This window comes from Mirounga angustirostris, unplaced genomic scaffold (assembly GCF_029215605.1).
Source record: "Mirounga angustirostris isolate CCGP_5_RB_7025 unplaced genomic scaffold, mMirAng1.0.hap1 SCAF_2, whole genome shotgun sequence".
Taxonomy (NCBI): domain Eukaryota; kingdom Metazoa; phylum Chordata; class Mammalia; order Carnivora; family Phocidae; genus Mirounga; species Mirounga angustirostris.
This window is the reverse complement of record NW_026991710.1, coordinates 84,812,990-84,828,648: the sequence shown is the minus strand read 5'-3', so window position 1 is coordinate 84,828,648 and position 15,659 is coordinate 84,812,990. Positions and strand designations below refer to the sequence as shown.

The 15,659-nt window shown below is 38.9% G+C and overlaps 1 protein-coding gene across 3 annotated transcripts in view; it reads left to right on the top strand.

Annotated features, from left to right (window-relative positions):
- Positions 1–15,298, top strand: part of CENPE (centromere protein E) — an 89,150-nt gene extending 73,852 nt beyond the window's left edge. The window contains exons 45-49 of one of the 3 annotated variants that reach the window (XM_064584922.1): positions 4,124–4,236; positions 5,968–6,065; positions 7,711–7,894; positions 8,695–8,981; positions 12,062–15,298. In XM_064584922.1, the coding sequence (XP_064440992.1) occupies positions 4,124–4,236; positions 5,968–6,065; positions 7,711–7,894; positions 8,695–8,981; positions 12,062–12,156 (777 nt within the window). In that variant the 3' untranslated portion in view covers positions 12,157–15,298. The remainder of the gene's footprint in view (positions 1–4,123; positions 4,237–5,967; positions 6,066–7,710; positions 7,895–8,694; positions 8,982–12,061) is intronic. The other 2 variants (XM_064584921.1, XM_064584920.1) reach the window with 2 other exon arrangements.
- The last annotated feature ends 361 nt before the right edge of the window (positions 15,299–15,659 follow it).

The following is a 15,659-nucleotide window of genomic DNA, read 5'->3' as shown; positions in this document are numbered from 1 at the left end:
ACCGGATGAAGACATGAGCATAATGGGGAAGAGATAAGGAGTAACCAAAAGATACCAAGATGGAGCAGCCAGTAAGTTGGCGGGAAGGAGGTACAACATAGAGTGCAGACAGCGGTTACAATTTCTTCACAAAAGTGAAGAAAGTGTTTCAAGATAGGAAGTAAGCAACAAATTTCTCCACATTCTGTGTAAATTGATCCAGGCATCTATGGAAAGATAAATATCTTTCCTGCATACCAGAAATAACTTTCTGGGTTATGGCATTATATAACACCTATAGGGAAAGAAAGCAAAATACAGATTCATAAAATCTTTTTACCATTTGAGTTTTTTTTTCATTTGCTTTTCGGTATTATATAAACATTCTATAAAATGCAACAATGTATTTAACTCAAGACTTGGCATAAGAAAAAACTTTTAACCTATTCACCACTATTTGAAAACATCTTGGATATAGCTGTCCAATATAATAACATCAGGTTTGTTAATTGAATAGAGAAGAAAGTAATTTGAACAAATGAATCATTAACAATTTTGTTTAAATCTTGATACATTTCCTCTGTTATATCATTACAAATTGTTTCTATAAAGTAGCAGTGAATAGATCAAAAATTTAAACTGCAGTAGAACTTTATGGACATCCTGCATGAGGAGAAAAAAAAAGATCTTATTTATAATGGCCACAAAATCTAAAATAAGATGATTGAATGACTAACCTTAACAAAAAATGAGGGCAACATATATGAAAAGAAAAAAAACTTTAAAAAGAAATATAGGATAACATGTGGTTTATAAGAAATACACCATTTCCTAGGTGGAACCTAAATATAATCCTAACTTTTTCCCAAATTAATTCCTAAATTTCATGTAATTCAAATCAGAATTTCAAAGGAATTCTTTTTCAGGGAGAGCCACTAAAGTTTCTTAACTGAATCTGTCTAAGAATGCAGATGATAAGTAGGTGATGTTAACCAAGAAATTTATGTTTGCAGTCTTTTCAGTTTATTAGTAAAACTAAGACCGTCAGCATTTCTTGAGTGCAGCTTTGGTCACATACCATATATTTGAAATAGGGAATTCTGTTATCTTTCATTTCTAATTCAGTATTTTCAGTTTTGATTTCTTTTACATAAGAATGTTTTAAGCAATGTTATATATGACTAATTTATTTCATTATATTGTGGCAAAAAAATAATCTCTGCATTTCTAGAATATATTGAAACTTTCTTTTTAGTGTCATAAATGGATACCTTTTTTTTTTAGAGTTCTTTGAACTTTTAAAATAATATATAGACAAATAGATCAATGGAAGAGAATAGAGAACTTAGAAATAGACCCACACAAATGCAGTCAACCAATCCTTGACAGAAGAGCAAAGGCAGTTCAGTGGAGAAGGATAGTCTTATCAACTAATGATGCTGAGACAAGTGGACTTCCACAAACAGAAAACAAATCTTGACACAGACCTTTTCTATTCCACAAAAATTAACTCAGTTGATCAAAAATCTAAATGTAGGGCGCCTGGGTGGCTCAGTTGGTTGAGCAACTGCCTTCGGCTCAGGTCATGATCCTGGAGTCCCGGGATCGAGTCCCGCATCGGGCTCCCTGCTCGGCAGGGAGTCTGCTTCTCCCTCTGGCCCTCTTCCCTCTCATGCTCTCTGTCTCTCATTCTCTCTCTCAAATAAATAAAATCTTTAAAAAAAAAAAAATCTAAATGTAAAACATAAAACTAGAAAACCCTCAGAAGATAAGATATAGAAAATCTAGGTGACCATGGGTTTGGTGGTGACTTTCTAGATACAATACCAAAAGCACGATCCATGAAAGAAAAAATTGGTAAGTTGGACTCCGTTTAAATTAAAAATATCTGCTCTGTGAAAGACAGTTAAGAAAATAAAAAGACAAGTCACAGACTGGAGGAAAAAATTTTGCAAAACACATATCTGATAAAGAACTGTTGTCCCAAATATACAAAGAACTCTTAAAGCTCAATGATTTAAAAAAAAAAAAAAAAAGCCAATTAAAAAATAGGCAACGGTTCAGAGCAGACACCCCACCTAAGAAGATATACGTGTGACAAATAAGCATATGAAAAGATTCTCAGCATCATATGTCATTAGAGAAGTACGAAATACCACTACACACCTATGATATCTCAAAACGCCACAATGGCCAAAATCCCAATCACCACACTAAATGCTGATGAAGAGGTAGAGCAATAGGAGTTCATTGCTGGTAGGACTGCAAATGGGACAGCCAGTTTGAAAGAGAGTTTGGCAGTTTCTTACAAAACTGCCAGCACTCCAGCCAGTCACGTGCTCAGGGAGTCCCCAACATCAGCATCTGACTCAGAAGGTAGGGTACTGAACTGGTGCTGTGACTAAGCAAACAGTGGGCTCCTCTAAGAATGGGCTTATCTTACCCAGTCATCCATCTCCTCAAGCTGAGCATCTATCATTTTTGGAGGTTTTGCATCTTTTTAGTCTTCGCTAGCCATAGTGTGCGTGTAAACGTTTCTGTGGGAGTTGGGTTGGGAAAGCCTGGAGGACTAAAGAGAGCTCTCTAGGTTCCTATTTAGACGGGTTTTATTTTTTGTTCAGTATCTAATTCTTCATTGTATGGTTGTGGTACAGCGATACAAAGAAACAAGTGATTTATTCAACAATAATAAGAAATGAGCTATCGAGCAGCAAAGACATGGATGAACCTTAAATGCACACTGTTAATTAAAAGAAGCCCATCTGAAAAATGATTCCAACTATATGGCATTCTGGAAAAGGCAAAACCAGAGAGACAGTAAAAAGATCAATGATTGTCAATGGTCCAGAAGGGGTAAGGGAGGGAAGAATGAATAGGTGGAACGGGATTTTTAAGACAATGAATCTATTCTGTATGATATTGTAATTATGAACTGTGTCATTGTACATTTGTCAAAACCCCTAGAATGTACAATACAAACAATAGACCCTAATGAAGTCTGAAATGTATCAATATTGGCCCATCATTTGTAACAAATATACCACACTAAAATGTGATGTTTAACAATAGTGGAAATAGGGTGGGGAGGGAGATGGTGCACGACAAGGGTATATAGGAACTCTGTACTCTCTGCTCAGTCTTTCTATAAACCTAAAGTTGCTCTAAAAAGTAAGTCTATTTATAAAAAAGGGTTTAAATATATGTAAGTGTGTATTTACATATGATTTTTTTTTTCTCTGAGTAGAAAGTAGTTATATTTTCAGCACCGGATTGACCATCTTTGAGTACAAATATGCCAGGAACACTTTATAATACTTTGAATTCAGTTCTAGTTTGATATTTATATTCCCATTCTGACATCTTTTTGTTTCATTTTCCTGATTTACCTTTGTCTACCCATTATTTTCAACCTTTCTATTTCATTTTGTTTATATCATTTTTAATTGGGAAAAAATTTGTTTTAGGAAATGAAGGGGCGCCTGGGTTGCACAATAGGTTAAGCGTCTGCCTTCAACTCAGGTCATGATCCCAGGGGTCCCGAGATCAAGCCCCACATCAGGCTCCCTGCTCAGTGAGGAGTGTGCTTCTCTCTCTCCCTCTGCCTCTCACCCTGCTCATGCTCTCTCGCTCTCTCTCTCAAATAAAATTAAGAAAAAAAAAAAATGAAGGTCATGTATTCTCAATTACATATTAGCTTCCAGTAGTTTCATGTATACTTCACAGCAAATATCTACTTGTTTATTTTAGGGTTAAATTTCATTCCTTTTCTGCTTTTCATATATTTGCAGTCTGCTGTTTTAAAATGTTCCTACCAAGGGCGCCTGGGTGGCTCAGTTGGTTAAGCGACTGCCTTCGGCTCAGGTCATGATCCTGGAGTCCCTGGATCGAGTCCCGCATCGGGCTCCCTGCTCGGCGGGGAGTCTGCTTCTCCCTCTGACCCTCCCCCCTCTCATGTGCTTGCTCTCTCTCATTCTCTCTGTCTCAAATAAATAAATAAAATCTTAAAAAATATATATATACACTTTAAAAAAATAAAAATAAAAATAAATAAATAAATAAAATGTTCCTACCAAATCAAGGTAGTTAACAGCTCTTTAAAACTGCTCTGAAATTATTTTATTTTTCTTTTCTCTAAAAAATTTAGGACAAAGTTGCTTTAGGAGCTAAGCCCTATAAAGAAGAAATTGAAGATCTCAAAACGAAGCTGGTGAAAATAGACCTAGAGAAGATGAAAAATGCCAAAGAGTTTGAAAAAGAGTATGTCTTTGCCTTAACTGAACATGACTTTAATAGTTTACGTTTCGGGGTGCCTGGGTGGCTCAGTCATTTAAGCAGCTGCCTTCGGCTCAGGTCATGATCTCGGGGTCCTGGGATCGAGCCCCGCATCAGGCTCCTTGCTCAGTGGGGAGCCTGCTTCTCCCTCTCCCTCTGCCTGCCGCTTCCCCTGCTTGTGCTCTCTCTCTCATTCTTTCTCTCTGACAAATAAATAAATAAAATCTTTAAAAAAAAAATAGCTTAATTTTCCCTTCTAAATTTTTTGCATTGGTTAACTTTTTAAAATATATGGAAATATTGTTACTGTTTTTTAAAATAAATACATCCACAGATTTTAAACTTGCTAAATTATCATTACATCTGCAAAGTTTTTAAAAATCAGCATAGTTATGGTCAATTATTAACACACTGTGTCTTGATGCTTCTTGCTGTCTTACATAAACAGCTTAAAAGTGGCCTTTTTATGCTTGAAAATGAATGTTAAGAACCTGTATATATGTGCATCTGTCTGTGTTTAGCACTTCAACTAAGATTTTGTTGGTTCTCTTAATTTAATTTGTTCTTCCTATTGTGTTTTTGTGTAAAATTGTATTTCCTCTCAAATTACGGTACCTAATACCCAAAAGCATGACTTCTTTTTATTTATATATACTGTACATAATGCATGTCTAAAGTTCTTTATGATATAGCATAATGAAAGAATATTAAACAGAGACAGCGAATTAGAAATATAATATTGACTCACCTCACATATAGGCTGTTTAATCTCTGTGGTCTTTGCATTCATAATCACTAAGGATAGGTTTGTATTAGATGATTTCTTAAGATTCCTTCTGACTCCTAATGCTTTTTGGTCTTCCTGTAAATATTTAACAATGCCTAATTTGCCCAAAAAGTAGCACTCTGAAGCTTCATGCATTCTAACCAGCCTTCCATTGATAAGACTGTTGGTTTTAGTGAAACTTATACCTATCAAGTTCTTCATTATAAAAAAGCAGTTTTAGGGGCACCTGGGTGACACAGTCAGTTAAGCGTCCCAACTCTTGGTTTTGGCTCAGGTCATGATCTCAGGGTCCTGAGACCAAGTTCCGCGTTCAGCTCAGCAGAGTCTGTTTGAGTTTCTCTCTCCCTCTCTCTCTCTGGCCCTGCCTCCTGCACTCTCTGCGTGTGTCTCTCTCTCAAATAAATAAATCAATCTTTTTTTAAAAAGGCAATTTTACGTATCAAATAGAATCAGCAGATACTTTCAGAGTCTCTAAAGACAGAAAGTCTCATGATTTATCACTGCTGATTAACACTTAAGCCAACAATTCCTAAAATGTCACTTTCTGCTGGGGAACAGTGAGCAGAATTTTACCTTTGTATCACATTAGACTAGAGCTGCACCCAGGGTTTGCTTCCCTGACAAGGTAGAAATGGATAGGAGTTCTTTTTACTTTTATGCTCTGGTAATTGTATCTGATTAATAGCTACTGGGCTTCCAGAAATTTAAAAAGAATTTAAAAAAATTACTCCTGCAACCAAACAGAATACTTCCAATTTAAGGGTGTTATAGCTATAAAATATTTGATACTGGGGGGTATCTACTGCCACTTACAGGTTTTATGTCAGTGTGATCTATCTTACTAGAAAATTCTTGATAACAGTTCTGTTTATTCTTCCATTATAATTAGTTGCAAAGCTTTTACATGTTTCTGTTGCTGTTCTTATTAGAATTACTTCTACAAAAGCCACTGTAGAATATCAAAAAGAAGTTATAAGGGTACTGAGAGAAAATCTTAGAAGAAATCAACAAGCCCAAGATACCTCAAGTAAGTAGAAAATGCTGATATTTCCAGATCCTTTCCATTTTATTTCTCAATACATGTAGACATTTTGAAGACTATGATATATGTGGTGGTCAAGAATAAACCTGTTAACCACTAATTTAGAAAAAACTATTTTTGAAATGAATTTATTGAGATCATATTTATCCTGTGACATCTCCTTAGTTTCCTGTAATCTCAACTATTTATCCATTATAGATTCTTAAAAAATAAGAATTTTACCTTTGCATTATCAGATCTTTACATATGAGAGAAGATATCTTCAGTACTATAAAAGAACACTGTAACTATCAAGGTAGAAGTACCCTTCCCAGTAAAAATACAAACACATTGTAGTAGATTTTAACCATATGCGCAGTAAAAATACAATCAGCACGCAGTAGAAATAAGGAAATAATATCCTACATGTTCTTAGTACTGAAAATAGAGTTGATGCTTACTTGCAAACTCTTTCAAATTTATCTTACAGTTTTCAAATCTAATGATCAAATTTCTGCTTATGCATTCCTCAACCTGTTCCTTTTTCCATATTACTGTCTCTTCTGTTTCATTTGAAAAGAGAGGATGCTGAACAGTACTTGGGACAGCTTTGTGTAGTAAACAAGCAGTGAACTAAGGCCAGGTCCCCCTCACTTCATGGCTATATGAAATCATGGGAATAATACCCGACCTCCTAGCTTATATATATATATATGTATTGTAAGCATCAAACTGAAAGTTGTGTGTGGAAGCACACTGAAAATTCTAAATGTCAAACCAACATAAGGTAAGATTTGTGTGTATTATTATCCACTCATTAAAAAACAAAAATGAGATAGTGTTAAAGTTGTCTCATACATGTTTGGCCCGAACTTCTCTAGTGTCTGTTGCAGAAGTGCATCCTTACCTGAAACACTTCCAGGGATAAAACTGGAAATGAGCATGCTTTGTTGTCACAGAAAGGTCAGGACAATTACTCTCAATGTGTGGCTTTCAGGTACATACTGTATCTGAACTCAGAGTAATTCAAAAGAAAATGGACACTGAGTATCTTCCCCCCACACAGCGTACCTTTTGTAAAGTATCAGTTACTCAGTGGATTATTCTACTTTATAAACGCCTCACATGCAATTTTACAAAACAGTTCCTTACCTTGGCTTCACACATACAGTGTAGAATACTTAATAAAATATGCTTTAGTATCATTCTGAGTTTTATTTAGTTACCAGGTACGTGTTGAGGACTTACAGCGAGCACACTGAATGACTGGTGGTGGACCCCACACACACATTCTGTGCTGGAAGAAGCCCTCCCGTGCGTCCCCTGATGCAGAGGAGAGAGCAGTGAAGGACAACACTAACTGGGGGGGTTGCGGCTGCCGCCGTCGTAGTGGGAGAGTCCAGCCAGCAGCGCCGAGCTGGTGAAGTTGGTGGCTGGAGAGAAGCGGGAGGACCCTAGAGACGATTAGAAGTGTTGATCAAGTAGGCTTGGGAAGGGAGGTAGAAGGAGGAAGGAAGGATGGCTTCTGGGACATGGTGATTGAGATGTTCTGGTTTCTGCAGTGACTTATGGCTCTTCGTCATGTTTCTTTATTTTGAACTTTGGAGATAACGAAAATCATCAGCTGTTTGTGTCTTTGCCTCCCTCCCAGTTGTATCAGAGTGTACGGACTCGCAGCCTTCAAATAAACCCTTAACTTGTGGGGGTGGTAGTGGCATCGTACAAAGCACAAAAGCTCTTATTTTGAAAAGTGAATATATACGGCTAGAGAAGGAAAACTCCAAGTTAAAGGAACAAAATGAACAGCTAACAAGGCAAAAGAGTGAACTCTTAAGGTAAGATCTGCTTACGTGATATCGAAATCATGCTTCTGGCTATTACATGTGGGGAGCTTAGTGTATACACCTCCATACCTGTTTTTTGCAGTTGGCAACCCTTCACGCATACGGGGAAAGTGATTTTTAGACTATGTGTAATAAATGTTTTTTTTAAAAGGATAAGACTGTAGTACCGCCATTCCAGATGTTTGCTATCTATCAATTGACCCATTTTTAACGAAGCCAAGAAATAGGAAGTGAACAAAAATCTTTGAGGGGTAGTTTAAACAGACCACAAGTCTGCATACCCAAGTCAAAGGAGAATTCCTTAAGTCCATTATTGTAGTCTATTTGCTTTTACTTTATAAACAGTTCTAACAAATTTATATTTGGCTTCTATCGAAGATTAGAATCTTGTGCCAAGCACTTTAATGATACAATAGAAGAAAAATAGGCATTAAACAAATAACTATACAAACAACTAATTTTTTGCAACAAGTGCTATTAAACAGCAATAACAAAAAAAACACGAATAGGACCTTATCTAGGTGTGGGGAGGAGTGATGATGAAGAAACTGAAATAAGAGTAGCTGTGGAAAAGGGCAGGGGTTAGGCCAGATGAAAGGAGAGACTGGTAAGCCTTTTAGGCAGAGGGTGACGTGTACACAGGCTTTCGGTCAGGAAGAATAACCAGTTGGTGGAACTGAAAGACGTACAGTGTGGCCAGAGCACAGAGAACGAATCTACTGTGTGAATAAATTCAGGAGTTGTGCAGACTTACCGTCTCTCTCTCTTTTTTTTTTCCTCCTATATTCAAGCAATAATCGTCATCTTTCCAACGAGGTCAAAACATGGAAGGAGAGAATCCTTAAAAGAGAGACTCACAGAGAAGTTAGTTGTGAGAATTCTCCTCAGTCTCCTAAAGTGACTAGAACAGCTTCCAAAAAGAGGCCGCATACGCCTTCTCAATGCAAGGAACGGAATTTACCAGATCCTGTGCCAAGGGAATCACCGAAGTCTTGGTTTTTTGACAGCCGATCAAAGTCTTTACCAACACCTCCTCCAGTTCGCTATTTTGATAACTCCGGTTTAGGCCTTTGCCCCGGTACGTAAATATACTGGTTCTTTGGAAATCGGGGGAATAACTGTCAGAACTTATCTTTAATTTGTGGCCCCAAAGGACAAGGTTAGACAAGATATAGTTGAGCAGGCTACAGTGCACAGACTTCATTTGGCATTTCTGTTGTGAGAAATTTTCTCCAAAGCACAGCACTAAAGTCCATCATTTTTTATCCCAAGTTAAGTCTTTATTCTGCCTCTTAAACCTTCAACTTTTCCTTAAGATCGATAAGCAACCCTCTTAAAAACATGAAGACGCTACCCTATAAACAAAACTTTCACTGAAGAAGCCTTTCTTATCAATGCACTGGGCCAGTATTTCCAATAGCATTATATTCATTTTACACAAGCCAGATCATAGACTTGTTTCATTTACTTATTAATTCATTCAGTCAGCAAAAAATTTTGGTCTCTAACTATGTGTCAGAGATGAGACCCTGATGGTACATTGATAACCAAAACCAGACATGGTCCCTACCCTACAGAAGCTTACAGTCTATGAGGAGATACACAGAGTAATCAAGTAGTCAAAAAAAAAAGGTAAAATTCTAGAATGTAAGAGGCTGTGAGGCATATAACAGGTTTTTTGTTTCAGGAATATTAAGGAAGTCTTCCTTGAAGAAGGAAGCTGAGATCTAAGAGTTTGATGTGAGTCAGCTTAACAAAGAGGGGCAGGAGAAGTATCTCAGGCAGATAGAACAGTGAGGACGGACCGTCAGCAGGGGAAGGGCTGGAAGGAAGCTGGTCAGAGCACCGTGAGCACGAGCTGCTACGGATGGAGGGAGTGAGGCCAAAGAGAAGAGCCAGGTGTGGGGAATTTGTACATTGTATACAGGAACTTTTACTTTATCCTGAAAGCATACAGAGGAAGGCTTTGAAAGATTTTAAACCACATGATGGGTGAGATCATAATGAGTTATAAATTTTGAACACACCACCTTAGCTATATGGTAACCAACAAATAATCGGAGCAAGAGTTGATGGCAATTGTCCAAGCAAGGGGTGATAGTAGCAGGGATGTGAGCAGGTAAAGAGATGGAGAGAAGTGGACGGACCAGACCAGCGAGATGTGGGAGTAAAATCAGCAGGGCGAGGCTCCTGTCTGGTCGGAGGGAGGCAGTGTCAGGGGTCACCCCCAGCTCGGCCCGGGTGCCGGACACAGAGGTGTGGAGCATTGGCGGAGAGGCTCTGGAATACGGCGCTTCTTGTAGGTCTCACCACACAGTGCGGATCACGTGTCCATGTAACAGCGCATTTGCCTGCCAGAAATGCCCTTAGTCGTAGAAGTCTAAAGCAACAAAATTGTATACTAAGAGAGGCAGCTGCCAAATCATTTTTGGCCCAAGCGAAGGTAGCCAGGGTTTGTGGAAGTGGACGGACCAGACCAGCGAGATGTGTGACATTAGAAGAAATCAGTCCATTCTCATCAACCGCACATCAAAATTGGGTCAAGCCAGCAGTCTGGAAGTGCTCTTAGGGATACAGGAAGGCACCAAACAATTCGAAAAAATTTCTCAACTGTTCACTTTATGGAATAGTATTTAACAAACATTTAAGGACCTTTCATTAGCTAGCACTTACATGGAATTTTTGCTGTATATACATACACACTATTTTAAAAGAGTCTTTTGAAAAACTGAGAAACTTCTTTTAAGATTTTATTTGTTTATTTGAGAGAGAGAGCATGCGCACAAGCAGGTGGAGGGGCAGAGGGAGAGGGAGAAGCAACTCCCTGCTGAGCAGGGAGCCCGTGCGGGACTCGATCCCAGGACCCTGGGATCATGACCTGAGCCGAAGGCAGACGCTTTACGACTTAGCCACCCAGGGGCCCCAAAGATTTTATTTATTTAATTGACAGAGAGACACAGCGAGAGAGGGAACACAAGCAGGGGGAGTGGGAGATGGAGAAGCAGGCTTCCCGCGGAGCAGGGAGCCCAATGCAGGGCTCAATCCCAGAACCCTGAGATCATGACCTGAGCCAAAGACAGACGCTTAACTGACTGAGCCACCCAGGCGCCCCAAAAAACTGAGAAACTTTTAATCACCTTTCAATTTTATCTGATCCTGCCAGAGACACATGCATGATATAAATTAATTCAACCACAAATAGAAATGCTTAAGTGTTTTTATCAATATATGGATCACTCTGGTACTATTTTTAAATAAAAGAGTAGGTTGGAAGAATATATGAATCAAAAACTGACAAATTCAGGGGTGCCTGGGTGCCTCAGTCAGTTGAGCATCCACCTTCAGCTCAGGTCATGACCCCGGGGTCCTGGCATCGAGCTCCCTCCCTTATGGGGCTCTGCTGCTGAGTGGGGAGCCTGCTTCTCCCTTTCCCTCTGCTGCTTACCCTGCTTCCCCTGCTTGTGCGCTTCCTTGCTCTCTTTCTCTCTCTCTCAAATAAAATCTTAAAAAAAAAAAAAAAAACTGACCAATTCAGAATTAAAGGAAATAGACCCAGCCAGAATTAATAAAGTACTAGTCAAAAAGAATTTTAATGTTAGTTTTTAATTTGAATTATAAACGATAACTTAAATTTTCTCAACAACTTGAGATAATTGCAAAGACCGGGTATGTGAGATTTACTTTAATGAATATAATAATTTGAAAATGAATATTGTTTATAAACATAAATGCAGTTGAAGTGCTTTCTAAGAAGGACAAAACAGTCTCCAAAATATATACTACTTATTTAGCACATCATTTTTTTCCCTAAAATTAGGGCAAAGGAAAATTAGACTCAATCTGTGTTTGATTCACTTTGAATCTCAAACTGATGAATTTCAAGTGACACTTTATTATTTCTTGGTTTTATATACAAAATGGCTTCTCTAACAGTTGATTTTTTGAGAAAATGGGGAATAAACTTCTCCACCTCTGATGAAATGAAATACACCTTTTTAATGACCAAACATGGGAGGTTAATGACCGTATTGTCATTTTTCATTCTTCATATCTCTGTCTTAACATCGTTTCCATTTCCAGTTGTATTCAAATTGTGTGTGTGTGTGTGTGTTTTAATAAGATTACCTTTGGGGGTTTTTGCTTGTTGTTTTTCCTCAGAAGAACAAACTGCTGGAGCAGAGAGCGTGAAGCCTCAGCCAGCTCCTTGGCACGCCTCCTCAGGAAAAGATGCGCCCGAGTGCAGGACACAGTAGACTCCGCTCCTGTCACTTTTCCGGGGGCCCAGCATTCCCTGTTTGGAAATGGCTGCATTTATTACTTCAAGTGCCTATCCCTGGCAGTGTTGTCACAGTCCAACTTAATTTCAATTCAGTTTTCATTTTGCCACTAGAATTGGAAGAGGAAGGAATAGGAGATTAATGCGTTCCAGTAATTTAGAATGGTGATAGCAATGGCTTCTTGAATGTGGTAATACTTTACAAGTTGAATTGTTTTATTTATTTATATATTTTGTAAAGAATAAAATTATTGAAGGAATTTTCTAGTCTTTCCATGTATACATAAAATGTATTCATTTTTATTAATGTAATGTTATCCACCTATGGCTTAGATACTCCCCAGGCATTATGCATACATTAAAGCATCATTTAATTAACAAAATTATAAACTCCTTTTTAAGTACCTTGAACATTCGATAAATGTTTAATTAGTGGTTCTGAATCACAATTCTATGTGACAGTAATTAATGGTTTCTTGGTGGGTGGTACTCAGCGTATATTTGGCTCTACTTGTTTGTTGACTTACAGAATTTTGCTATGAGAATGTATACATGCTTTCTGGATTTAAGTTGCTAAGTTTAGCAAACTGCTATGACCTCTTCATTTTCTAGGCTAATCTTTCTTTTGCTATAATAAATACAAAAATTCTCTCTCGCTTTTCTGTTACCCACCAACCCCCATACAAGCACTCTAAATTGGTTGGTTTGTTATCAGACTTTGTACTCTACTACATTTTACTACCAGCTGGAAGAACTTCATGGACCATTTATTCTATCCTTTTATTTCAGACATGAGGAAACAGCACCAGAGTTTCTATCAAAGTAGAAGAAGTCTTCTAAACCCAGAGTCCCCACAGATACATAAGACATCTATGGATGGGCTTCATGCAGTCTGTAAAACCTCTGAAACTTTATGTTAATTTGTTAATTTTGTCATTTTTCTAGGATACTTGGATCCATACTTTTATCATATTCTTAAAGGGATCTTTGGGTGATGTTTCTTTTTTTTTAAGATTTTATTTATTTGTCAGAGAGCGAGAGAGCACAAGCAGGGGTGGGGGGAAGCAGGCATAGGGAGAAGCTGGCTCCCACTAAAAAAGGAGCCCAATGCGGGGCTTGATCCCAGGAGCCTAGGATCATGACCTGAGCCAAAGGCAGATGCTTAACAGACTGAGCCACCCCGGCATCCCTGGGTGATGTTTCTTTTGTGTGTGTGTGCACCTTCTGATTTTTTGCTGAGTTTTATCCATTTGAAAAAGCAGCCACCTCTTCTGGTCTACAGACTGCTTCATACAGAGAAAGATTTTTACCTGTCAGCCTGGTTAGAGATCCTGGGGATCTCTGAAATCTTTTTTAGGGGGATGTGACCTCTGGGCTGTGGGTATAATTTGCCAATTAGAGAAGTTTACCAATTTCTTTTCTAGGAGCTGGATCTCTTGCTCCCTCTGGTGTCTGTCTTCACTACAGCATGTTCTTGCAAATAAGAAGCCACCCTGCTGTCCTTTGTTCTCATTGGCCCCCAGGCATCCAAAGTATATCAGCTCTCCATTAGCACCCCAGGTAGGCAAGACAAATATCAGTCTTGGACAGCCCTCCAAAAAGTTGGAATACCAAGAACATGCTCCACTCTTCTCCCTCTCTCCCAACTATGCTGAACCACTCCGGCCTCCGTCTGGGGCACTGCAGGCCCTCCAGTGTCAATTAATGCCGGTTCCATCAGCACTCTAAGTCAGGCAAGACAGAACCCAGTCCTTTGGGCTTCCATAGAAAAAGTCAGAACTTTGGGTTAGTTTTCCACTCTTCTCTTTCCCCCTACTCCCCTGGGGAAACGAGGAGCCAGAGGCTGAGCTGTGCTGACTTGGGCAAGGGGTGCGGTGGGTGGAGCCACGGGTAAAGGGAAATGACTCTTCTTGCCCACTTCAGTGCAGCTGTTCTCAGCTCTCCCCTTACCTAGGGTCCTGTGACTTCTTAACTGACTTAAGTTCTCATAAAGGTATTTTAGTCTGTATATTGTTTTAAATCGGTGTTTCTGTGGGAGGAAAAGGTGGGACTTTCTACTCCCCCATGTTGTCGACATCTCCCTCAGAAATGTTGCTTCACTCTTAATGATCTGGGGTTTCAATATCATGATAAATGGCTGTGAAGAGACAATGATGAAAGTCAACAATGAAACATGCAAAAATGGTAAAAAGCAGTAATATGGTCAGACAACACTAAAATGGTCTGAAAAGTAAAGTCAAAGTAGACAAATAGATTATTGTTCATAGGAAATATTTTCTGGAGAGCCTGGCAAAATTATATCCAGGAAACCTATTGAGAGCCTACCATTCATACTCAGCAAATATTTAATGGCTGTTTACTGTGTGCCAATCACTGATCTAGGCACCAAAAGTTACTGCCTTTGTGAAATTTATGTTTGGTTGAAAAACAAATATAATATGTGCTGACTGCAATATAAGGGTGAAAAAGATATAGTCCCTAGCCTCGAAGAAATCTACTCCATGGAAAATATAGATGGGTGAGCAAATTTTTGCAACCCCACGTTACTTAGGCTGTCAGAGTCGACATTACTGTTGGAAATCGGGACAAAGGAAGGCTGAAGAAAGCTGCACCAAGGAAGTAGTGTTAGACTTGGCCTTGATTAGAGAATCCTCATATCCATCAAAAATGTATTCTAAAATCCTCAAAAGTTGGGCACCTGGGTGGCTCAGATGGTTAAGCGTCTGCCTTCGGCTCAGGTCATGATCCCAGGGTCCTGGGATCGAGTCCCGCCCGCATCGGGCTCCCTGCTCCTTGGGAGTCTGCTTCTCTTTCTCTCTCTCTCTCTCTCTGTCTCTGAAGAATAAATAAATAAAATCTTTAAAAAAAAAATCCTCAAAAGTTAAAGACATTGTTACTAAAGCAAGGAGCACAGCTGGGTGTCATTAGAGATCATTAGACTCCGTTAGAAGCTACCCTGGGCAATGAGGGACAGTCTTACCAAAGACTTTATGTGTGTGTGTTTATATATGCAGAAATTAGAGATTTTTTTCATCCATTTTTGCCATCTACTGTAATTGAATTTTAATAATCATTCACATTTATTAAATGTAATCAATGTGCTGGTAGTTGTGAATGCCTAGTCCTTTCTCCTCACATGCATGAGGCAGGTGCTATGGTTACCTTCTTTACAGATAAGAAAACTGGGGCTTGGAGAGTTAAATGATTTACTCAGCTAGCAAACGACATGGGACTTATCTTCATCTTTCTGACTGCACAGTCTTTGTTCTGAACCACCATGACCATTGTGAATATACTTCGCTCCAAAGACAAAAACCTGGGGGGAAATGTGATCCAAAGAAGTTACTTTTTCTCGGCTAAGAATCTCAGGGCGGGGATGGGCGTGGTGCCTGGGTGGCTCAGTGGATTACCCATCTGCCTTCAGCTCAGGTCATGATCCAGGAGTTCTGGGATCAAGCCCCACGTCACCTCCCTGCTCAG